This window comes from Myiozetetes cayanensis, unplaced genomic scaffold (genome assembly GCF_022539395.1).
Source record: "Myiozetetes cayanensis isolate MyiCay16 unplaced genomic scaffold, myiCay2020 scf2-11, whole genome shotgun sequence".
Classification (NCBI taxonomy): Eukaryota; Metazoa; Chordata; class Aves; order Passeriformes; family Tyrannidae; genus Myiozetetes; species Myiozetetes cayanensis.
Window position 1 is genome coordinate 110,510,170 of NW_026087411.1, and position 24,333 is coordinate 110,534,502.

Genomic DNA, 24,333 nt, shown 5'->3' on the forward strand with positions numbered 1-24,333 from the left:
GAACTAGATTATCTTAGAGGTCTTTTCCAATCTCAATGATTCTATGATTACAGCTCTTCACACAACCCTCTGGAGATCTCCCAACTGAATTCTGTGCAGGCTTGGATTCTCCTTCTTTTGTAAGATTACAGGACCATGTCAATAAGGAGATCTTAGGTCTCTTTAGGCCGACACAGTTCTCACCTTCTTGAGATCCTCTTTGGAGAACTTCTCATAAGGATTTTGTTCCAAGTAAGCCATGTGCTCTGCATTGTTGCTTCCAAATCCTGGGCCTTTCCCTTTCTTACCACTAAGCTGTTCTCCAAATGGGTGGTGTAAAAGATCAAAATGGAGCATAGTAATCATCTCTTTCTTTATTAGCTCTTCGCTTTTCTGCAAGTCTGTTAGAGGTGGTTCCACATTCAAAGGTCTCAGTATTGTTTCATTAACCTGCCCAGGAATAAAAAGAAAGTTCATAAACATCATATACACTGAGGATCCCATTAAGTTCATAGATCTCCACCCAAGTATATATTTTATGTATCAGCTAAACCCCAGAGAACAGGTACCAAAATCCCCTGTGGTGTGACACATATACAACAATCTGAACATCTGTGCAGATGAAATACCTCATGACAACTTTGCTGTGAGTTTCCCTTCAAGCTGATATCAGCATACTTAAATAAAGATTTCACTCTTTTATTATCTACTTAGACTGTATTTCCTCCTATAATGGTTAAAATCTTTCCTAATTTTTTTTCTTTAACAGTGAATTTTGTTTCCACTTACTTCTGAGGGTCGTGGTAGATTCTTCTGCACAGCTTTGTGCATTCTCTTCAGCTCCTTGGCACGCTCTGCTTCCCTGAGGGCCTACACAAACAAGCCAAGAGTTACTCCAGCTACTGTAACACAATCAGATGCTTCCTAGAAATGTATGCGATATAAAAACTAATTGATTAATGCAGTGAAGATTCCTTAAAGAATAAAGATTTCATGTTATGAAGCCAGAGCTAAATAATGTGATGACAACATAATTTACTGCCTCTACAGTGAATGGGAAGAGCACAGCAGACTAACTCTAAGAAAAGAGATCTTCCAAACTCATTTCCAACCATCAAGCTCTCCTTCAGCCTCAGCTCCATCATTCTTTACACATTTCTCCACATCAAGCTTGTCAACTGCTCTAACTCTGTCCAGACATGAAATCTATCAGGAAAAGACAGACTCTTAAATTTACAGTCAGGACTCTACTTGTCATCTCCAATGACTTTAGGTATGTATGTACTTCACTAAAGCAATACCTGTGAAAGTGTAAAAACATGAGGTCTCTTTACAAGACACTTTTAGGCAATAAATAACATGAAAAGTCAGTGTTGTATGAAACTTCAGGAACAGTGACCAAGATCTTCCATGGTCTAATTCCAGCACATCACATCTTCACTTGAAAGGCAGGATGCCTCTCCTGTATGATGGTACAACTCAAATTCTTTCTTCTGTTCTAAAAATGTAATTTACTAGCATTTATTCAGAATTTTTATTAGGATATGTATGCACAAGACAAACACATACATGTAAATAACATGTTCCTCCCCAAACAGGCCATGCTAGGAATCAAATTCTGGGAAATGTTTATCCTATTCAAAGATATCAAAGCATAGGATTTTTTAAAATACTTTGTTCCCTTGTCAAAGAACAGACATTGGCAAAAACCTCTCTGGGCTCAAAAAACCCATTTATTTGAAGGTATTTGCATCACAAAAATGACAATAAGCAATAAATGGAAAAGGGACTGTTGTTATAAAAATTTGAAGTGCATCTAAGTACTGGCCAGTACAACCACTTAACTGGCAGAATGTAAGATAGTACTTTACCCTTGATTCTTAAACAAAATCAAGTATTGATTCTTAGCCTTCCTTGATTCTTAAACAAAACAAAACAACAGGGACACATTCACAGACACTTGTCTGTCTAGGTAATCCTGTGGTACAAGTCAAAGGTATCAAAGGTACCAATTCACTGCATGGCACATTTCTATCTGTGTGCCACCAGCCTGCCTGAATTTGTATACACCTGTCTTACATTTCACAAACAGCAACTTTGATCCTTGAGAGGATAACCTAAAACTGAAAAAAAAAAAAAAAAAAAAAAGGCAAAATTCTCACGTGCTTAAAATCAAGCATGTGCCTCTGTAGAAAAATGTTTTTAATTATGTTTTTACCTTCTGGGGGACAAAACTCAAAGACATTTCATCACAGAAAATGTTATGTGATATGTAACATAAACAAATTAAGAATAGGATTTGGAGAGAAAACTCATTTATCCTGTGTATGTATATTCTGATGGCAGCAAAGGCAACAGGCACATTCCCCTTTGTTATCCTGTAGAAGAAGCTTCCACTGAACTACAGGAACCACACAAAGAACACATTTTATTTTAAACAAAAGGCTGTATCCACATCTCACACACACCAACCTGTTTGCGGGCTTCTATATCAGCAGCATCTTCTACAAAGGTTTCATCTGCTTCATGTTCTTCAAGTTCTTTTTCTGCATTTTCAGGTAACACAATCTCAAAGTCGTTCTTTGGGGCAGGGAGGGCCATGAGTCCCATGCGCAGGTGCTCACGAGACTCTCTCTCCTGTTGGAATAGCAGGAAGATGTGATGCTTCTGGAAGCACTCAGGTGCAATAGTCACCTCCATCAGCACAACACACTACTAATATCACCTGCCCATCTTAGTCTGCTGCAAAGCTAGAAAGCACCAGAAGAGTCCATCAGGAAACTGAAGTCCCAGTTTTCCTTCTAGCAACAAAAAGCCTTTTTACTATGAAAAGGCCAGGGCAGAATCAAGGACATCAAATAAAACTTCCCAGATATTCACAGAATTTTCTGAGTTGGAAGGGACTCCTTCAAGTCAAGAGGAAATGTGAAATTCTGAACTTGAGTTATTTTTGTGAAAACTAGCCAAAAACCTGGAGTGAATATCCTCACCTAGGCCAAAAAGAGAACTGTCAATAGCTCAGGTGGGAGATATCCAAAGCCACAGCTGAGGCTGCAGAATCAGCCACATAAAAGGAGTTCCCAAGGTGCTCCCTATTAGGGATAGGCCCTTTTATACCACGTCTAATTGGCAGGGTCCATCTGGCTGAATCTCCAAGAATGGAAACATCTGTTGCCAAAGCTGATGAAAGAATCTGGATGGGACTCAGATTACTGCACATCTCAAATCCAAGCCCTCTTAATGGCAAAAATTAAACTCCTTTAGCTCAGTGTTGTCAACACAACAGACTGATGAAAAGGCCCTGTAGGTAAACTGGGAAGCCAAAATGACAAGGGATTTGAGGGCTGTGCAAGAAAAACCAACCTTTGCTCGATATATATTTCCTGCTCGGCTTCAAAGACACAAGTAGGATGTAAACTTAACTATGTCTTTGACAAACAACTTTAGAGTGCTTTACTGAGCACACTGAAAGCCACTCTAAGTGGCAAGATTTCTGTTCTTTTAAGTAAAGATTTGATTTTATCACGCGATGAGGACAGACCTGTAGACAGGTGTAAGAAACAACACTTGCTTTTATTATAAAATAAGATTCTGTTCAGCAGATGAAAATTAAAAATCCTGCAAATTACAGCGCACTGAATTCCCCTGCTTAAGTACTTCTTACCATTTGTTTTGCATAAGATGGGTCACTGTAATCTGCCATTCCCTCCTCTGGGTTGATGTTCAGTTTATCCCGCAGTGGAGTTCTCCCAGGAGTTGTGCCAAGTGCAGGTTTGGGAGTCAGTCCTCCTCGAGGAGTTAAACTCTCTGATCCCTGAGAGGGTGTTCTAGAGAAGTGCAGTTAGTCAGTACTTTTTTCCCCTAATGAGCTCTACTTAAAGTCTGAATGCTGGAAAATGTTACATAAACACAGTCAATACATTCCATTCAGAGTTTTTCTTCTGAGAGGCAGTGAAACTGTAATGTGCAATTAGAAGAATCCAAAAAATACATTATTTAAACCTGCCAAGGTGTAACCAAGGACTTGTCAAGCTGAAGTCCAGACACATCATTACGTTGAGAGAAGCTCCAGGAACTACACCAACACAAACTCCCACTGCTGCTTTTGAGAGAAAAGATTACCCAGCCACCAGGCGTTATTTTGGGATACAGTAATCAGGACTGAATTGCAAGCTCTGACTTCCCCACCACCTGGGCAACTCCTTCACTCCAGAATCATCTGGCTCAACAGCTGTCCCATCTTACCACTGAATGAATCACCCTCAAGATACCTCTTTGCTTTCACTGACTCTCAAAGGAGTAATTACATTACAATAATTACTTCTGAGCACCTGTGAATAGGCAGAAGGGATTGAGTCTTAGATTTTGTGGGCCTCAGCTGCTTCTCCTTGAGACTGGAAAGGGCTATTGTTCTCTATCCCAATGACCTACTGTATGAACAGTGGGCCACTCCACGGATGGATTTATTTTTCCCTCTGCTCAAGGCCCTGGATTGTCCCACTGATAGAGCACTTCTCTGAGGAAGCCAAGTTGATGCACAGGCACCATAACAACATCTGCAATTCTGAACGTCAGAAGCTAAAAACCCACCACAAACAAAACCCTCAAGCAAACAACAAAATTAGAATGTCTTCACATTTTTAAACATAAAATAACCCAAATGAATGGCCAGATCACTCCAGGTCAAATTCTACATTCTTTCTGCATCACGCTGACACCAACAGATCTCCAAAAAAAAAAAAGGATTCATTGCTTCATAGCTGCTCTTTTAAATAAAAGAGCAGGGCTTTTGCACATAGGTTCTAAACAAAATAAAGCTGCTTTGGAAAAGCTGCCATAAAGCTCCTTTTTATTTCATTCTCCACTTTTCCTACTAGCATGATACAAGTAAAATTAGAACCTAAGTGGAAAAACCTGACAGACAAAATGTACCAAGTGTAACATGTTTTAGCTGTATGGTATTTGGCATTTGTGGGATATATATTTGTTCAGGACCCACTGTAAGAGTTAAACCAGCAATTCCGTACTATTTAGATTGGCAATATAAGAAATACTTTATTTTGGATATATATGGCTTATAAAATATTTACTTCAGCTTCTCAAAAATTCAGTGTGGGTTTGGCTAAGGGACCTCCCACACCTTTGACTCCGAGGTAATACTTTGGAAAGGCCAGGATCCACACACAGAATGACTCTCCATCTTACTATTTATACTCCTGTATTACTCCAGTATATTTTAGATTGCTCCAGACCACAGAAAGCCACATTTTGGACTAAAACTCCAGTGAGCCATACACTGTATGAATACAAATGAAGAGGGCATGGTTGAGCTTTCTAAAGACACAGAGAAAGAGAAATTTGTACAAGGGCTTGAAATAAAAGTGAATTAAAATCTGTTTTGAAGGACTGATCATGAGCTACTACCTCACATATCCAAATCTGCTCTGTCCACCCACCTCCAGACAGATACATGCCCACCCAGACACCCATCAGAAAAGGACTCTGTTTACCTGAAAGGTGTGGAAAGCACAGTATTTGGAGTCTGAACAACCTGTTTCTGAGGTGTTACCCCTGAAAAGTCACTCTCATGCAAAGGAGTATTCAGGCCTCCTTTCAGGGGGGTATCCACGTTGGTGAGAGCCATCAGATTCTGGGCCTCCTGTGTAACAAACAACACATGCAGTGATTGACTGAGACATTCACAGTCACACTCTGCTATTCATGTTTACAGGTTCAGTAGCAGTAAAAAAAAAGCTGAAGAGTCATTTGAATATCAGTTTGTGGAAAATGTTTAAAAGTTTGTAACTTTAACACGCACACACTGGTATTTACAAACACTAAAAGGGATTTGAATCTTCATTTCCAGTAAAATATATTATAAACTGGAGCTGCAAAAATGAGTGGGTTACTTATTGTTTCAACTTCTTTCAGTTTGTCAGACTCTATAGATCTAAAAGATTTATTAGTGACTGAGTACTCAAGTCATCCCAAGGAATCTGATTTTCAGAGGGAAGAGTAAGTACACTTACACTCTGAAATCCAAATTCAGTGAAGTTACCCAAACAGCATTTCACAGAGAATTTTCCAGAAGAAATGGTCACTATTCAGGCTTTGTGGTCCATGACTCAAATTAGGTTCTAATGAATATCCTCCTAATATTATTTTCTTTTTCCTTGTTACAATGAAGAATTAAGTCACTCTGAAAATGAGCTGAGGAAATTATACTACTGCAAATAGAACTTATCTTCCCAGAAGAACACTAATCCATCTGTAGAGCTGTGCATATGCAGAATACTGTGATATTTATACCAGAATACTCCATTTGAAGATGAACATGACCATTCCTACAAACACTGCACAGAGACTTAGGTCATTATCTGTAGAGTCAGGAACCTTCCCTTTTCTGCTATCAAGAAAGGGTTGAAGTACAGCTCATTATGGGGTTTGGGGTGGTTTCTGCTTTGAGGTTGAATTTTTGGGGTGGAATTTTGTTTATTTTACACACCAGCTGCACTGATTCCATTCAGCCATTTCCCCACACTCAACAAAACATTACCCAACACTACCAGTCTCTGAAAAAATCCAGGCACTCATACAATCAGTGTAACACAAATATAATTCAGAGGTTGCAAAGGAACGTTTTGACAAACTTTATCTTAAGTGGTTTTAAGCCAATCAAGTTAATTACTTCTTGTTAACTGAAATAAAAGCTGAACAATATAAAATACACTGTTTTAAGGACATGAACTCATACATGCCCTCAACACTGAGAGACACCCAAGAAAAGGGGAAATTATAGAAGACAGCAGGAGAATGGTTAAAAGCTTCAGCCAATACATGATTAAAGGAAAAAGTATGGTAGTGTTTTGAAACATAGTGACAACTGATCAGATAGCAGAGTGTCTGCTTCTGTGCCCTTCAGTGTGTCCTGGAGATCATGTGTCAGTTCAAATCCTAGTACTGCACACAATCTAAGAACGTTTCTCTGGTACTTCCACCTTCTGCACAGTCACCCACTGCTCTAAAACTAAGAATTCCTTCTGCACATTGATACTCTACCTGTAGGATCCTGTCCTGTGCTGCTGGAGTTTTGGGAGTCCTCAGTGCTATGCTGTTGTTGGTCACATTATATTCAGAGAGAAGAGTGCTGGAAGCTGAGTTTGTAATTCCAGATTCCTCAGCAGTCTGGCGAGCAATCTCACTGGCCTGGCCGACTTTTACAACTTCTTCAAGTTCGGTGTCAGAGATCTTTAAAAGAGAAAATCCCAAGGCACAGTGAAATAGGATGAAACCCCACTTGATAAAAGAGAAATCATTGTTTGGCACAACTTTCAAGTTGTTTATTATCAATGAATACCTCACCTGAGGAGCTGGAAGCACGAGTTTACTTCTTTTTTTGGTAAATTCTGACACTCCACTGGTCTGCAGAATAGCTGAGGGCAAGTCTGACTCTTTCTTCCGTTTCATATGTTGCTTGTCCTTTTTGCGCTCTCTTCCCTCCCTTTCACTGTCATTGTGGACAACGGAATCATTTCAGAACACACAGAACAGCCACAAAGCAAACCAAACAAGCAAAGAGCACCCCAATCAAAAGTTGGATCTGTGCTGCAGGAGGAGTGAAGCACTTTGAGGGGCAGAAGTTCAGTGATTAGATGTGATCTGCAGATCTTGCAGCAGAACCTGCTTCAAAATTGTGGAATTACCCAACAGGTTCAGCTCTTAAGCTGCTTCAACTACAACCAACAGGGTCACTGGAGCAAAAAAAAATGTCAACTGCTAAGGGAAGATACACATTTTCTGTGGGATATGGGAACCAATTTCTCTCAAGTATTTAATAAAAATGGTATTTTCTTCAAACAGCAGTGGAGCTAGACGGTGAAATTCTAAGCTTCAGTGTGAAGCTCCAGCCTGACTTTCTGAATTGAGAGCCATAAGAAAAATCAGTTCACAAGTTAATAAACCAGAATGTACAAGGCACTGGTCTGACTCTCAGCAAAAAGCAGTTGGCAGAAGCAGTGAGAAATGCAACCGTAGAATTAATTTTGTACCATACTGTTCGTGATCCATTTAACTTCTCATCTGCATGCTTGGGGATTTTTTGAGGGATGGGGAGAAATTAAACATTTAAGGACCTTCAACTTAAAAACAATTCCACCAAAAGTAATACTACAAGTAAAATCTATTCCTGTAAGCAATCTTAACAAGCTTACTACCTAGAGAAAGGACTGTAAATACACTAGTAAATGAACTGCTAAAAGAAAACAAACCTCAAAAAATTTTAACACTTCCATTTAAAGAGGAAGACCATGCATGAGGAATTTCTCATAGATTCTCATAGATAAAGAGTAAACTAGTAGAAAGATAAAAGGAGATCATAGATAAAAGGTGAACTGGACCCTTTGGAAAGAAAAATACAGGAGACTGAAAAGGTAGAATCAACCTGCACTAATATCTGTCCCATGGAAAATATATTTCCTGCCCACATAATTTATATATATATATATAAAAATATATACACACACACATACATATACATATATACACTTAACACACATATATATGGGTTGGTTTTTTTCAAATATAACATTCCCTCCTTAGTATAACACACACTTACGATCTTAATTCTCCATCCAGGTCTTGCTGACGTAACCTCCTGAAATCTGCATCCAGGGACTGGTAGTTCTCCTCTGATGTATCATAAAAACCAGGGGCAGGTTTCTTTTCAAAGGGAATTTCTGCATTGTAATCCACCCCTCTCTTCTTTTTCCTTTTCTTCTGGATCTCAATCCCAGCAGCCCGAAGTTCTCGTCTTTTCTGGAGAGCAGCAAGTCGTCTAAAGGAACAGCAACACCACGTGATTTAAAGTGCAGGGGGAAGAAAAGCACTCCCAGCTTATGAAACCAAACAAAAGTTTACCGAGCTTCTTCCAGCTGCTTCTCCCTGGCTTTCCTCTTGGCCTTCTTTCCCTGGGTATTGGCCAGACGTGCTCTGGCTTCAGACAGCATTTCAAGCTCATCTACAACAGTACAAATAAATACAGATATGAATTTGCACTTACAAGATGAGAATAATGAAAAAAAGTGACATTAAGATCATAAAACAAGGTTTAAAAGCTGAATTAATATTTTGACAGGCATTCTGCATCATCACTAAACTATGGCCAAATATATTTACTAAATCACTGGTCAGATGAAATGAAGACTTTTAGAGAAAAGCCTAATGTTGAAAATAATTCAACTATACCTAAAGAAAATCAAAATATTTACATAAAGAGGCAAACTGACCACAATAATGGAAGTAAAATTTCATCTACATCTTTATCTGAGGATTATATTGAGAACTTATTAACTGCATTTACATCCAGAAGAGCATTGTATTTGTGAACCTGTGACTGTTTAGAACTGGTCCATTCATGGAATTATAGAAATATTCAATTTATTAGTTTAACAAAAAACAATTTAACAGTTAGTGAACAGTTAGTTTAACACTGCTATGTGCAAGGCAAAGAAAAAGTCATGCAGTTCTCCAGTGCTTCAGCACGGATTCACCACCTGAGAGGTGTGAGCTGATGGGATAAGACAAATATACACAACTTTGAATGCAAACAAGCAGAGCACTTGTCAAAGCAAAGGTCAGTCAGTCATTGTAAGAGATGAAGATGAGAGATAAGGAGGCAGAATACACTAAGAAAAGGAAAACTGGAAAAGTGTAATTGACTGGCCAGATACAGAAATAAGACAAAACCTGTAAGAAAATTAATGACCAGGGATGGAGAAAAAACCACAGAAGAAACCAGGGTACAGAGGCTGAGTAAACAGAAAAATCAATGAGATCAGATTTCTGTCAAAAATGGTAAACAAACTCCTAACTCACCTTCATCCATGTCAATGGGATCTGGCCTGGCTGGTTTGGTTTCTGGGTTAGGATCGATTTCTCCAGGTTTCAGTTTCCGAGGATCATCAGCAGTTTCTTCCTCGTTGTCTCTCTGAGCAGCTTTGTCCCTAAAAACACATTGTAGGTATTTCACCACTGGTTGTTTGTTTCCCCCAGGCTCATAATAATATCTGTTCCCAATAATAATAATATATGTCCCCAAAGACTGACCATAAAAAAGTAATCTGTAATTGTACTGTGTACAATACATTACATTTCTTAAACAATTCATGAGTGTGGTATAGTAACATAACCTTAAATCAGACAAGAGAAAGAAACCAACATACCAGAACATTAAAATATTATATAAAATACAATACTGATACAGCTTGTAATAGAGAAATCTCCTCAGGTAATCTTTTAACAATAAAACCATGAATTCAAGCAGTGCGACAAAACAAAAAATCAAGTTTCCCATTATGCTTTTATACTCAACTAATCTCACCAGAATTACCAACTTCATAAAGGAAAATAGTACTTTCTGTCTCTTCTCATGGCCTAAAGAAACTGTAAGATATAGACACATCTCCTTTTTTTTCCCCCCTCTCTCACACATCCACTCTTGCTGATCAGCCAGCCAAAAAATACCCAAATAAACCTGAAATGGAAGCCTAATAAAAACATCAGTCTTGATACTCCTCTAGACAGAATGACCAGAAGCAAGAAAATATACACCTATCTCTATTCCAGCCTGCTCTCCAAATTCCAAGAACTTCTTTCAAGCTAGACAGAGTGAGTGAAAACAAACAACCCTTAAAGATTTCCTTACAAAAGGACTCAGTCAACTTGAAACCACCATAATTCAACACCACAGGAGATGGGAATGACTACATCATCCCTACAACAAACTCCACAGATCTTCCAGGTATCTGGAAAAACAGAAACTCACAGGAGAAATTCATAGTGCTCCAAGCACTGGGCAGCAGTTCTCCCAATAATGGGGGCAATGGTTCTCCACTGGGTTGGCATCAGCTTGGCCAAGTGCAGCAGCTTCTCCTCCTCCTCCCGGGACCACTCTGTCTTTTTGATGCTCGGGTCCAGCCACTCATACCTGGAATAAGGGAAAAAATTAGGGATGACAGATCCAAGTTATCCATTGATTTGTCTTCAAGAATTTTTGTGACATGTATTTGAGCTCTAAAATGTATTACTCATCAAGCATTTTTCATACAAATATTGCCTCTTCTTCCTTTCCTCATTTCTACTCTGGTAAAGTAAGGAGTCACAAAATTAATCCTGAAAAAGAAAATTAAAAATTGCGACAATCAAAGATACCAGAAATCATAGATTTCTTTGGTTTGAAGCCTTCAACAATTATCTTACTAATCCTCAACTGTGGCAGTACTGTTACCTTTATAAGAAATATTATTATAAATATGTGCAGTTCAGTACTCAACAAACTAAGTCTGAATTTCAAACAGACTCATACTGTATGCATTTGAATTACTTTTAAGCTCCCATTTTTTATAAAAAATTAAATTTCACAGTGTAATTTCTAAACATTTAGTCTCAAGCCAAATTCCTATTACAAGAAATTAGAAAATTATATGTAAAAGAGATCAATATCTTACAATTACTTTCTTGGCAATACCCACTGATTAAAAAATGTTTAAATATAGGGGGAAAAATAATGTATATAATTTTAACTGATCCTGCATTTGCAGTGCATTCATGGGCAAAGAAAACATCTGGCTACTTTTGTTCAACTATTTTCAAACATCAATAATTCAAAATACCCACAATAAAATCAAACAATTTTTTAAACTCTTGTTGCTCTGAGGACATAAATTAGTCTGTGGTAATGTCTAAATTTCCACTGATTATGAACCTCATACTCCAGACATGGCACCTCTCACTCACCATCTGGCTTTGCACTGCTTGGCTGATTTCCTGTGCAATAACGAAGCAATACGAGACCACTGGTTTTTGCCATATTTCATAACAGCTGCTTTCAGAATTTCATCCTTAAAAGAAAAATAAGTAAACACTGTTATGGATCACAAAAACTTGCAAAACAGAAAGTCTGAGCTCGACCTAAGGAGAACGCAGTGTATTTCATCCAATAGGTGACCCAGCAAAGCACTGCTGCTTCCTTCCCGCATTTTATTCTCAAGATGAATAAGGATTTGTATTTCAAAGGCCAAAGAAATCAACAAAGATTAAGTGAAAAAGGCATATGATTAGTGTTCCAAACTTCATATATCCAACAGAACTTCCAAAATTATTACTTTCAGTGCTCTCTAATGCACTAGTTTTTAAAGGCTCTGTGTGTCTTCCTTGAAGGACAGCAACAAAAAAGAAGGGAAGTTTTTGTCTGGTAATGGCATCACAATTGCAAAAAAAATATAAAAAGTAGAATTGATGATACCTCTCAGTGGCTTGTTTTAAATAATACCATAAAATTACCTCCTTATTTCATATTTTAATTCAAATGGAGTAAAAATGTAATGGATGCAGCTTGGGAGCCATGTTGTTCACCTGCATCAAAGTGTGCTCTGAGATATGATCAAAAGCCAGAAGTCTATCAATTGTCTGTCAATCCATCCATCAATCCCTCTCTCCCTTCCTCCCAGATAAATGGGTCCATTATTTCTGGTTTACTCAGAGAGAGTGGTATTTTAAATGCATCAGAACCACTCCTGCAGCCTTGTCAGCCAGAGATGCTCCTGTTCCATATCCAGTGAGTGTTCAGGGAGGGTTGCTGTGCTCAGTGTGCTCAGCTGTACTGTGCACATGTTTGTCATCACAGACACCTCCCAGAGCAGCTTTAACTGTGAGCTGATGATCAGCTCTGGCTCCAGCTGCTACAGGAAACAATTCATGTAATTACTGCTATGAAATAAATAATAAACCCTCGCTTTGTTTTTTTCCCAAATTTACTTGGGTCTTTATGGTCTCACTGGTGACATTAAGAGGCTTTTTTGCTAAGTAACTGTTCATTTTATGAATGACCTGATATCAGCTGGTTCCACACTGTATTTTTAATGTACATATAACCAAAATGTTAATCAAAAAAAAATTGTACCTATTTTATCTCTGGTGCACAAAAACTGGTGAAGCAGTGATCTATCTGGGCACTGAACAGGCTCCCCAGGGCAGTGGTTACAGCACCAAGCCTGGCAGAGCTCAAGGAGCATTTGGACCACACTGTCAGGTACACTGTGGGTTTGTTGGTGGTGTCCTCTGCAGGGCCAGGAGTTGGACTTGATGATCCTTTTGGGTCCTTTTCAACTCAGGACATTCTATGATTCTATTTAATGCACAGTCACCAAAATTAATGAGCTATGGAAGGCCACAGGAACGGGGTGAACACAACCTGGGTTTTCCTGTCCTCTGCTGACCCCCAGGTCAGCTGCCTCCTGGCATATCACTGACATGTCACAAGGGCTTAAAAAGCACCCACAGCACATTTTATCTCCTGTCACTTTTTCTTCACTGCTCTCTGGAACTGTGCACATGCCTGGTGTTCACAGCACGCAGTGACAGAGTTCTGGGTTCCACAGTGCCAGGTACGTCCTTTTGCTTTAAACATGTCTCTAAAAAAACTCACATCCTTGATTTCACCTGTTATGATTTTCCTTTTCATGACCACTTGTAATTCTGAAAGTGACAGCAAAAAGGGGGTTTGCTCTTTTTTGGAACAACACAAAGATTACTGTGTACAGAACACTTGGGGTTGCAGTGGAAAAGCACATACCCATCGACAGGACAAGAGGAAATGGCCTGAAGTTGCACCAGTGGAGGTCTAGACTGCTTATTAGGACAATTCTTTTCATGGAAAGGGTTGTAAAGCATTGGAACAGGCTGCCCAGGGCAGTGGTGGAGTTACCATTCCTGACCTGTTAACAAAACAGGTGGATGTGGCACTCGAGGACACGGTTTAACGGTGACCGTGGTGGCGGTGCTGGGTTAATGTTTGGACTGGGTGATCTTAAAGGTCTTTTCTAACCCTAAAAATTCTATGACTCTGCCATTTTCACATTTGGAAAGATCTCCAAGTGGAAGAGATTCCTGCTGCCTCATCCCCCTAGAGCACAAAGAACCTGACTATGCAGTACAAGCCTGCAAGACGGACATCTTGGAGCATAGCAGGGCTCACCCTTTCTTTCCCTCCAGGGCTGTGGGGATGGTTTCCCTGGAGGAAAGGACACAACACACACATGGCTGAGCTTCCTAACCCGGAAACCTCAGGGGAAACACCACCAATGTGACCTTTGCCCACTGAGGCAGCAGGTGAGGAGGGAGGCACAGGCTGCTGGGGAATGCAGTCCAGCAGAGGCACAGGATCACAGGATCAGTTAGGCTGGAAAAGGCCTCTGAGATCATGGAGTCCAACTTATGGCTGAACACCACCCTGTCAACTAGACCAGGCACTAAGAGCCACGTCCAATCTTTCCTTGAACACCTCCAGGGATGGTGACTCCACCACTGTCCTGGGCAGCCCCTTCCAATGTCTAATCATCTTTTCTGTGAAGAAATTCCCCCCAGTGCCCAACCTAAACCTCCTCTGGTGTAGCTTAAGGCTATGTCCTCTTGTCCTACCGCTGGTTGCCTGGGAGCAGAGCGCTACTCCTACGTGGCTACAGCCTCCTTTCAGGGAGTTGTAGAGAGCAATAAGATCCCCTCGAGCCTCCTCTTCTCCAGGCCAAGCCCCCCAGCAGCTCCTTATTGCATGTGTACTCCAGACCCTTTCCCAGCTCCGCTGCCCTCCCCTGGACTTGCTCCTGCAGCCCCCAGACCCTCCGCATGCCCAGACCCAGCGGGACTCAGCAGACCCCAAATCCCGAAGAACACCCTAAAATCTGAGTCCCCCGCGCAGGCGCAACGCGACCCCTCTCCCCCCTTCCCCGCGCTTGCGCAGCAGGGAGGGCTCCCCCCGGGCCCTGATGGGGAAACGAGGCATTTAAACAAACCCCGCCGCGTCCTACCTCGGTGTTCCGCCACACGCCGCCTTTAATCATAATCCGCGGCATCTTGGCGGCGAAGGGAGGGGGGGACGAGCCCCTGGAGCGAGAGAGCGGAGAGGGGACAGGAGCGCCGCTCGCCTCAGCGAGGCCGGCCCGGACCGCGCGCAAGCGCCCTCAGCGCCGGTGGGGGTGCCGAGGGCGAGGGAAGCGGGGCCGGCTGCTCTGCCGGGGAAGCGGGGTCGGCGGGTTTTCCAGGGAAGCAGAACCGACGGCTTTTCCAGGGAAGCGGGGCCGCTGCTCTTCCAGGGAAGCGGGCCGGCGGGTCCGCGCATGCGCGGCGCCCTCGCGCTCCCTGCGGGGCTCTCCGCGCTGGCGCCCCCTACCGGCCGGAGGAGCGCCCGGCAGCGGGGCCCGGGGGAGCAAACGGCGTTCGCTTTAAATTCCATCGCAGTTCCCCAAGGGACGCAAATAAGGAAGGAAAGGGGCGGCGGGAAGGAAATCGGGTTTCCGCGATGTCGCGTTTACAGTGTGTTTTCTTAATTTGAGAAAAAAACCCGTGCGTTTGTGTACTGGAGGAGTTCGTCCCTGTGAGGGCGGGGAGGCCCTGGCACAGGCTGCCCAGAGAAGCTGTGGCTGCCCCATCCCTGGAAGTGTTCAAGGACTGGTTGGACGAGCCTTGGAGCAACCTGGGATAGTGGAAGGTGTCCCTGCTATGCGGGTTGGAACGAGATGGTCTTTAAGGTCCCTTCCAACCCAAACCACTCCATGTAGCCCAAATGGACACTGAGGCAGCAGCACATTATAATAATGTTCAATAAAGTAAACCCCAAATTGTCTGATTTCCTTCTGTTGCAGGTAAATCTGGCTAGTGGCTAACCATATGTCTTTTTATTGCAGTCTTACTCAGACTTTACACCCAGCTGCTTTTGAATGTTCCTCACCTTTTCAATCCTGCCAGTTACCCTGAGCCCATTTGTCTGAGGACTGAGGACTTGGACTTACTCCATGCTTTTGTAAGTAGTCAGTGATATCATCTGCCATCCTGCCAACCACACCAATTTGTCACAAATTAATCTTTTAGGTCACTCAGAATCACTGGCAAAGGCATCAGCAATAGCAGGTTTAATACAAAGGTAAAAGCTGGCAATGTTCACACTGCTACTTACTCTGTGGTTAAAGCACACAGAGAAAAATCTGAATAATATCTAAAATCAATCGATCAATATGAAACTAAATCAACCAAAAATCATGGATGTGGATGGTGAGGATAAAAACAAAAAAAAAAAAGGGTAAGAGTGGGAAAGGGTAACGATAAAAAGGAGTAAGTGAGACCATTCTGTTGAGTCACAACATTGTTGCCAAACTTAACCCCAGGCTTGACCAGTGGTTTAGGCCTGAAGGTTTAACAGCACTTAAAAACTTAAGGGCACTTAATAACTTATTTTGAACAATTTAACTAAAGATGCATGTAGAATTTACTATAGGCACAACAGTAACTAATAAGCCTATCTTATTTACAAGTCTAAAGTACTTAATCTAGGAGAGCAACATTCATAGCACATTTGCTGTGGCATATTCACACACACACACACAGACCTAAAGGAGTGTGTAAAAGGTATACCTGTGAAAATTTCCCCTCCAGTTCAGGGACATCCTCACATTGGATGCCTTTGCACCTTCTCAATGGGCAAAGGGTTGAGCCTTGAGGAGTGGGGGTATCAGCCCAGGATCTGTTGTCATTGTTTGGCAGTGATCCAGCAAACCTTGACAGTTCACTGGCTCTGAGAGGTATCCTGCTCAGAGGGAGGTGCTGTGGGCCAGGAGAGCTCCAAGGATCTCCCTTAGGAGCACTGCTTGTAGGGTCACAAGAGAGTTGGTTTTGGTCACGTGAATTTTCCAGCCTGGCCACAATTCAGGTCAGTTAACTTTGAAAGTTTAGTAACAAAAATGTAGTTCCACTTGGGTTGTTATTCAGGCATGAAAAGTAAGTTTTCAATACTGTTAAAAACCAGGAGCTCATTAGACAGCACCAGTCCCCAGGAGCAGACATTGTCTCTGTTAAGCTCAGGAACTGAGCCCAGGTGCTGTTCAAGGCTGAGGCCAAAGGAGCATTTCTGGGATCACAGTGTGGCCTGAGAGCAAGGATGCACCACCACACCATAGAGGTCTGACCTATATTCATTGACTTCACCCCCTCTTTAACTTTTATTCACTTATTTAGTAGATGCACAGCAGCTAAAATGACACCCTTCTGCTCAAGTTGTCTCTATTCAAGATATGTTCAAAGAGAAAATAAAGCAAAGTTTTTTGTTGAAATAGGAAACTTCTTTGTATGATTTAAGAAAGGCTTTTGTTTGAAGTATAGAGGAATAAAAAGTATTACATTTTTAGCTACCAAAAAATTACCTAGAACAGCCTTTGTCTTATCTGAAAGTGAGTAGCTTTAAATTTCTCTACTTTAAAGCTCTACCTTTAAATTTCACTGATTTGGCAGACTGAGAATACCTTTGAATCCCCAAAATGCAGTGCAGTGTATAAAGAACACAGGGGAATGTCAGGAGTCATAAAACTGTTTATTAGAAGCAACAACCTGGAATACTTTTACAAAATTGTCAAGCTCCATTTGAAAATATCTTCTTGTTCTTACATCTTGAAGAAACTGATGTTTACAAACTCTTATAAAAATTTACTGAAATTAATTTATCCCTATAAACCAGGCTCCCTTCATCACTGTACACCACACTTTTAAACTCTACCAGATTTAGCTTTCCTAGTCTCATCCGATATAAAGGCTTGCAGTTTATTCATTGTTTTTGTTTCCTATTTGTACCTGTTCTTTGGAATTTGTTCTTCAAATAAGCCATCAGAATTGTACAGTAATGCAGGTAAAAACTCCTCCAAACTTGTGTAACTGTTAATATTTCCCAGAAATGCTTTTCTTTCTTCATACAAGATAACATTCTTCTCGCAGCTGTATCGGGTGGTTGCCTCAATCATTCCAAGATCTGAATGACTCATTCCCAAATGGTGACTTCCCGGCTTGTACTACAAACATCTGTAACCACCACGGTTCAGGCAGTCTGACTTTACCTCAACTGGAAAGAACTACAACACTTGAATACCTTTGCTGATCAGTCCACTCTAGAAAAATCATATTCCAAATCACAGAATGGCTGCAGGAATTCTGAAGGACATCTGTTCCAAGCCCTTGCTCAGGTAGGGCCACTCAGAGCTGGCTGCCCAGGATCATATAATGGTGGCTTTTAAATATCCAACCTCCCTCCTACTTTACCAGAAACCCTCTGGAAGACATTACCTGTATTTCTAAAGAAAAGCACACATTGTAGGAGCAGTAGAAAAGCAGCAGTTCCATGTTTACATTCTCTAAATTAAGCTCCAGGTTTATTCTGCTTCTCCGTGGACTGAGCTGTAACATCAGGGGACAGTTCACATCAGCCCTTTGCAGTTGTCTTTCCTCGCACAAGAGGGTAAAACATTGATATCAAAACCACTTATCACAGTCAGTGATGTCCACTCAAAGTTTCTAGCACTCTGTAACTGTAAAACAATCAAAGATTTGTCTAGATATGAACAGAAACTGGGAGCAACACCCACCTGCCTTCACCATACGCTGTACCAACTGGTGCAGGTGGCTCTTACACATCTTATTTTAGATGAACAGTAGAGTTCTTAAAATAAATTTAAGCAGTTCAAGACATTGCTAAAGTTTTCAATGTAACTAAATAGCATTCACAATTATCAGCAAGTACTCAAAATAACAGAAGTTATTTGAAAATCACATCATTTGTTGTAACAACACACTAACTACCAGCCTGAGAAAAGGTAAGGCATTTTGTACCACAGTTATTAATATTAGACATTAACATAAAATTGAAGATTTAAGGATTCTCAGAATCATAAAATAAATGATTGAGAACATTACCCTTTCTGTCAGACTGTCAAAAAATTACCAAAACTACAAACAAGGTAACTGCCTAATAAATCCCTTATATATATATAGGAAACATCTTCGTACCACAGTTACACAGTGATGACACAAATATTTTGTTTCCATAGTTTTGTGAGATACTTTTCTTTTTCTCTTACAGGTATTGCAAAAGAACCTGGAGGCAACTTTGAGCAGATGGGAGGTAGCACTAAGCCTCCAGATGCACTGATAATTTTTATATAATACATACTTATTTCCCTCCCTTTAAGCATTATTTCAGTTAGAAAAGAGGTTTTTATTCATTTTTTACAAGAAAATAATTGGCACAGAGTGACTGTTTAAAGGGATGAATACTGGCCACAGCCTAACTGGCCTCATGGTATTAAGCAGTTACTCAGGCATGAAGAAGTGTCTCCAAGATCTTTAGCACAGCCTGTGCTACAATTGAAACTCTCTGAAAAACCTGGAGCAAACCAGTCCTACAAGTTTCACTCTCTGGACCAAAATGCTGGATGCATCCCTTACCAGCCCTTGTTCTGGAATGTAAAGCCACAAATTCAGAACACACAAACCACTCTAGAACCAAGCGCCAACTGGCAACTCCCAACCTCACATCCCAGCCTTGTGCTGCCGCTTGTGCTTCTCCAGCAGTTTTCGGGTAGGCAGTGCCACATTACACTTCCCGCAGGTTTGCTTTTTCCTGTGTGTTTTCAGGTGCTTCTGGAAAGCCCGTTTATCCAGCGTGGAGTATTTGCACCTCCTGCAGCGCAGCCTCAGGTGGGTCAGCAGGTGGCGCTTGAGGTGGCTGGAGGTGCGGAAGGCCAGGCCGCACTGCCTGCACTTGAACGGCCTCTCCCCGCTGTGGATCCGCAGGTGCAGCTTCAGGTTCCCGCTGTGGGCCGTGCAATAGCCGCACTCCTCGCACCGGTACGTTTTCACAGGGAGCTCCTCGTGATCGTAGAGGCAACCCGGAGAGGAGCTTCCCTCCCCGGAGTGCGAAGCCAGGTGACGTTTCAGGGCCAGCCACTGGTGTGTGGAGTAGTCACAGGTCTTGCACTTGAAATGCTCCCTGTTAAGATGGGTCACTCTGTGTCTCCTCAGGTGGCTGGAAGTCCGAAACTTCATCTGGCAAACGGTGCAGCTGTAAGGTTTCTCACCCGTGTGAGTTCTTATGTGGAGTTCAAGGTTGCTTAAACTGTAAGTAGTGTACTTGCACTCTGCACACTCGTAGAATGGTGGCTGACTTTGTGCTAGCAAGTAGTTTTTGCTGCCCCTCTGAACATATGGCTGTACTCCAAAGACTTTTGAACCAAGCAAGGAGCTTCTTTTTGAACCTTCTGAGGAACCAAAACCCCTTTCTGGACATGTGCCTCCATGCATTTCATGATGCAACTGAAGATTTTCTAAACACCTCTCTACGTAGAGGCAACTGCCCAACTCCTGTTCATTCTTTACATGAAAGAGGCTGTGTTTCTCCAAATGGTTTGATGTTTTAAATGTCTTATTGCAATCTTTACAGACAAATGGTCTTTCATCTGTATGTATCTTTAGGTGCAGCCTGAAGTTGTTCTGAACATCAGTAGCATAACTGCACTGCTGGCACATGTATGTTCTGAAGGTATTTAAAGTAGAAGAACATGAATCCTTGGGGTTTTCCACAAAGTTATGGTATGCATCATCATCTTGCACTTGCAAATGAGAGGCCTCTGACTTGAAGAGAGGTTCCTCTTCGTAAAGGACAGTGTCCATTTGATGTGAAGTCTGAGTAACTTCTGATCTATTCCCAGTAATAGCCAGGCTGTTGCTTCCAAGACTGTTTTCAGGGAATTTCTTTCTAGAGCACATTTTTTTATTGCCCTGCACATCACCTGCTTGCTTACAGTCTACTTCTGAAGCCAGCATTGCACCACTGAGATCATAATTTTCTCTACCAAAAAGAGAAACGTGGCCCTGAGAATCATCCTCAGCTTTGCATATTTTGTAGTATTTATTGCTCTGATCTGTGTAACCATTAGCCTCCAACGGTTCATGAAATTTCTTGTGCAAGCTGAGATCTCCTTTAGTGTAAAACACCAGGTTACATTCATCACATGAATAATTCTTTAAAGATCTTCGAGTTCTCTTTCTTCCACGTACACAGTTAAGTTCCTGCCCTTGGCACGTTTTTGTCCCTGCGTGGAGCCTCCCATGCCTCTGTAACTCCAAGCTGCTGCTGAAAGCTGACTGGCAGAACTCCCAGGAATATGGTTTAGCCTCTGTGTGGATGGAGCTGTGCCTCACCATGCTTGCAAAATATAATGAAAAGAAGCTGCAGAACCTGCACTGGTACAGCTTATACCCAGCATGCCAGTACATGTGAGTTAACAGGCAGGAAAAGGTACTGCAGGAGTACTCACACTGAGGGCACTGGTATGGTGGTCTCTCTTTATGGCCCTTCATGTGATGAATAAAACTCCTGGGATTTGATGAAGCAAAGAAACACATTCTGCAAGAAAAACTAACTGGCACACCCGGAGGTGTAAGGTCCCTTTCAATTTTAATGAAAAATTTATCATATTTATGTTCTCTCTTCTTGGTCTCAGATTTTCCTTCTTCAGATCCTCTCTGCCTCCTTTTTCTTGCATTTATTCTGTTTTTTCTTGCCTTTTGCAACTTGGTAATTTTCTTATGCAATTTAAGGTGATTCTTAAGGTTGAAGGAGAAGAAAAAGGTTCTTTTACAAAAGCAGCATTTATGTATTTTCTCACCTTTGTGAGCTGAATAAATATGTTTCTTTAGGTGTGCACTGCATTTGTACACAGAGCTGCAAAACCTGCACTTGAAATTCAATCTTTCATGCTTGTTTGTAGAATAAGATGTTTTAGAAAGGGGTGAGAGGGTCAAAGTATTACTCAGAGACACTAAACCTTGTTGCTGGCTTTGGAATTCTTTTTGGTTTGCATGAGAAGAAACAACTTTTTGTTGCTGGTATCTTTTCCTAGGAAATGGTGTTAATGTCTTATAAATATGCTCTCCAGTAGTATTTGATTCAGCAGAAGTGGAAACATTCACCTCAGGTTTCCCTACATCTTTTGGAAGTTCTTCAGAAGTAGGAGAAAATCCATTAAGAAATGGATCAGAACAATTATAGGTAAATTTCTGTTCTTCCTCTATGCCACGTTCCAGAAGAGAACTCACAGTTTCATCTTCAAATTTGCTTATTTTTCCGTTAGCAGCTTCAGTATCTCCATTCTTTGAAGAATCAGGACCTACAAGGAGATATAAAAATTCTCATGTATGACATTTCATATAATCACAAATGTTCATTATTAGTTGATAGTAATAATAACAAATTGCCTAATGACTTGCTTGTCACTCTTCTGCTTCCTTAATATTTTCCTATATCCACATCTTTTACTAATGCCTCTCTTCATGTTCCCCTTTGCCCCCAACATTTAAATGTTGCTCCCAGTTAAAAGCCTCCTTCTTTCCACTCTCTCTTTTCACTCAAAGCTCTGACTTTTGCAGGACAACGCTGCATTCCCTACAGTTTTTTAACAAAACACCTTTATGCCAGGATTCCTATCAAAGTACTATCATCAAACTTTTCTAGGGCTCTATTCTCACAAATATCATCCTCCTTCTGCTTTTTTATTTTCTGAACCTTTTTCCTGATGAAAGGCCACCCCTTTGCTCATTGCAGTAGAGTGAGACAGTACTAACTTCTTGTACTTTCACTACTTTTCACAAGTGTGTGAAAGAACTAAGCCTATTCCAGACAATATTCTCTTTCTGCTGTATGTGACATTAACCTGATTTAAAATGCTTGCTCTAAAATAAATGGGTTTGATATTGTTTTATTTTAAAAACTTGAGATTTACCAGATTTCTTAAACTCTTGCACTAATCTTAATTAACAAGTTACCTTCCATTTCAGCAACTGCCTCCATCTCTCTGTGGATTTCTGGTTGTTCCTCTGGACCACCATCACAAAGAACACCTGAAACACTGACAGGTTCTTCTTTTTGGGGTACCACTGGCAACATCAATGGTCTGGTATTATCTCTGACCTCACTGCCAGCAGAGGAGAGGAGAGGAGGAATCTTCTGAAAGCCACCACCACATTCTTTTCCACCACTGGTTTTGTTTATCTCTGTTTTGCAAGGCGATGTAGGTAACATGTAATGTTGGCCACATTTCTGAGGGCCTGCATCACACCCATCACTTAAAGCTGATTTTGATGTGTCGCACAAATCCTCAGCAAGCCACTTCTCTTCAGAGTATTTCATACAATTATCTTCATTTGAAATAGTCTTGTTTTCATCCCAACTGCCCACACTGCTACAGTCGTTTGAAGGTGCCACAACATCTTTTAGGCAAACGCTGTTGTTTAAGTCAAAATCCTGCTCCACCTCGAGAACGGACACGTCCTGCTCCTCAGCATCACTCTGGAGAAAATCCTCATCGCTCAGCACCAAGACAGTGATTGGCAGCACGATCTGAAACACGTCCGGCTCTGCGGGCAGAAACAATCAACGCAATCCCCCAAAAAAAACCCCCAAGCCACCCCCCCGTTCCGTGCCCAGTGCGCATGCGCAGGCACCATCAGGGCCCGCGCATTTTCACTCCCCCAACCTTCCCCGCTCTCCCCGGTCACTCGGGCACCTCAGCTCCCGCGGGAGCCACGCCGGGTCTCCGGTGGGGCATCGGGCACCTACCGCTGTCCCCCTCCGGCTCCGAAATTCCCGGCATCTCCCGGCCCGTCCAGATCCGCCCTGAAATCCAACCTCCACCCCCGCGCGCCTGCGCGGCGGGGAATGGGCGTGGGGACGCGCGGCCGCCGCCTCCTGATTGGACGAGGGGGAGGCGTGGCCTGAGGAATGGCTCCGCCCACCCCGTCTGAGGGGACTTCTGGTCCCCGCGCAGTGGCTTTTGATTGTGGCTCAAAGGTCAATTTTAAACGTGCTTTTGTTGGCCTGAAACTGAATTTAGCTTGCCCCTTACATGCGCCCTGGGTTGGGGGGCTTCGAAAGCTCTGCTAAACCTATTCCCGTTTTAGGCAATTTTAATTGTTATTTCTCCTGCAAAAGTAGATCTGAGCTAATAATCATTAAGAGTCTTAAGATCGGGATTGTGCTCACAATAAGGTCCTCTCCCGCTGGGGGCTGACAGAATCAGAGAATAGTCGTGGGCAGAAGTCACAAAGCTCATGGAAACGCAAACAGCACCATAGACTTAGAATCACAGAATCATAGAATTAACTGGGTTGGGAGGGACCTCCGAGATCATCAAGTCCAGCCCTTGATCCAACCCCACTGTGATTATCAGATCATGGCACTCAGTGCCACATCCAGCTTCATCTTAAAAACCTCCAGGGATGGTGATCCACCATCTGGGCAGGCCATTCCAATGCCCGATTACTCTCTCTGTAAAAAAACTTCTTTCTAGTATCCAACCTAAACCTCCCCTGGCAGAGCTTAAGCCCGTGCCCTCTTGTCCTATTGTTGATTGCCTGGGAGAAGAGACCGACTCCCACCTGGCTACAACCTCCTCTCAGGGAGTTGTAGAGAGTGATGAGGTCACCCCT

The 24,333-nt window shown here is 41.9% G+C and overlaps 2 protein-coding genes across 2 annotated transcripts in view; both read right to left on the reverse strand.

The window, feature by feature from the left end:
* CDC5L (cell division cycle 5 like) overlaps positions 1-15,128 on the reverse strand; it is a 31,410-nt gene extending 16,282 nt beyond the window's left edge. Inside the window, exons 1-13 of the mRNA XM_050315321.1 lie at positions 14,841-15,128; positions 11,773-11,876; positions 10,802-10,963; positions 9,853-9,980; positions 8,896-8,995; positions 8,594-8,812; positions 7,342-7,486; positions 7,039-7,227; positions 5,490-5,638; positions 3,644-3,806; positions 2,452-2,616; positions 769-849; positions 184-429 (exon numbers count right to left, since the gene is read on the reverse strand). Coding sequence (XP_050171278.1) covers positions 184-429; positions 769-849; positions 2,452-2,616; positions 3,644-3,806; positions 5,490-5,638; positions 7,039-7,227; positions 7,342-7,486; positions 8,594-8,812; positions 8,896-8,995; positions 9,853-9,980; positions 10,802-10,963; positions 11,773-11,876; positions 14,841-14,885 — 1,896 coding nt within the window. The 5' untranslated portion in view covers positions 14,886-15,128. The remainder of the gene's footprint in view (positions 1-183; positions 430-768; positions 850-2,451; positions 2,617-3,643; positions 3,807-5,489; positions 5,639-7,038; positions 7,228-7,341; positions 7,487-8,593; positions 8,813-8,895; positions 8,996-9,852; positions 9,981-10,801; positions 10,964-11,772; positions 11,877-14,840) is intronic.
* Positions 15,129-17,373: 2,245 nt separating this feature from the next.
* Positions 17,374-23,564, reverse strand: LOC126639874 (zinc finger protein 845-like). The gene is made up of 3 exons (XM_050315175.1): positions 23,465-23,564; positions 22,672-23,262; positions 17,374-22,016 (listed from the first exon to the last, which is right to left on the reverse strand). Exons 1-3 carry the CDS (start codon positions 23,496-23,498, stop codon positions 19,378-19,380), a joined length of 3,264 nt encoding a protein of 1,087 aa, XP_050171132.1. The 5' UTR covers positions 23,499-23,564; the 3' UTR covers positions 17,374-19,377.
* Positions 23,565-24,333: the final 769 nt, after the last annotated feature.

Coding starts and splice junctions, on each gene's coding strand:
- LOC126639874 (XM_050315175.1), bottom strand. CDS start 23,498: ATGCCGGGAATTTCGGAGCCGGAGGGGGACAGCG. Junction 23,263..23,464: donor GGAGCCGGAGGGGGACAGCG/GTAGGTGCCCGA, acceptor TTCTGCCCGCAG/AGCCGGACGTGTTTCAGATC. Junction 22,017..22,671: donor GGCAGTTGCTGAAATGGAAG/GTAACTTGTTAA, acceptor ATCTCCTTGTAG/GTCCTGATTCTTCAAAGAAT.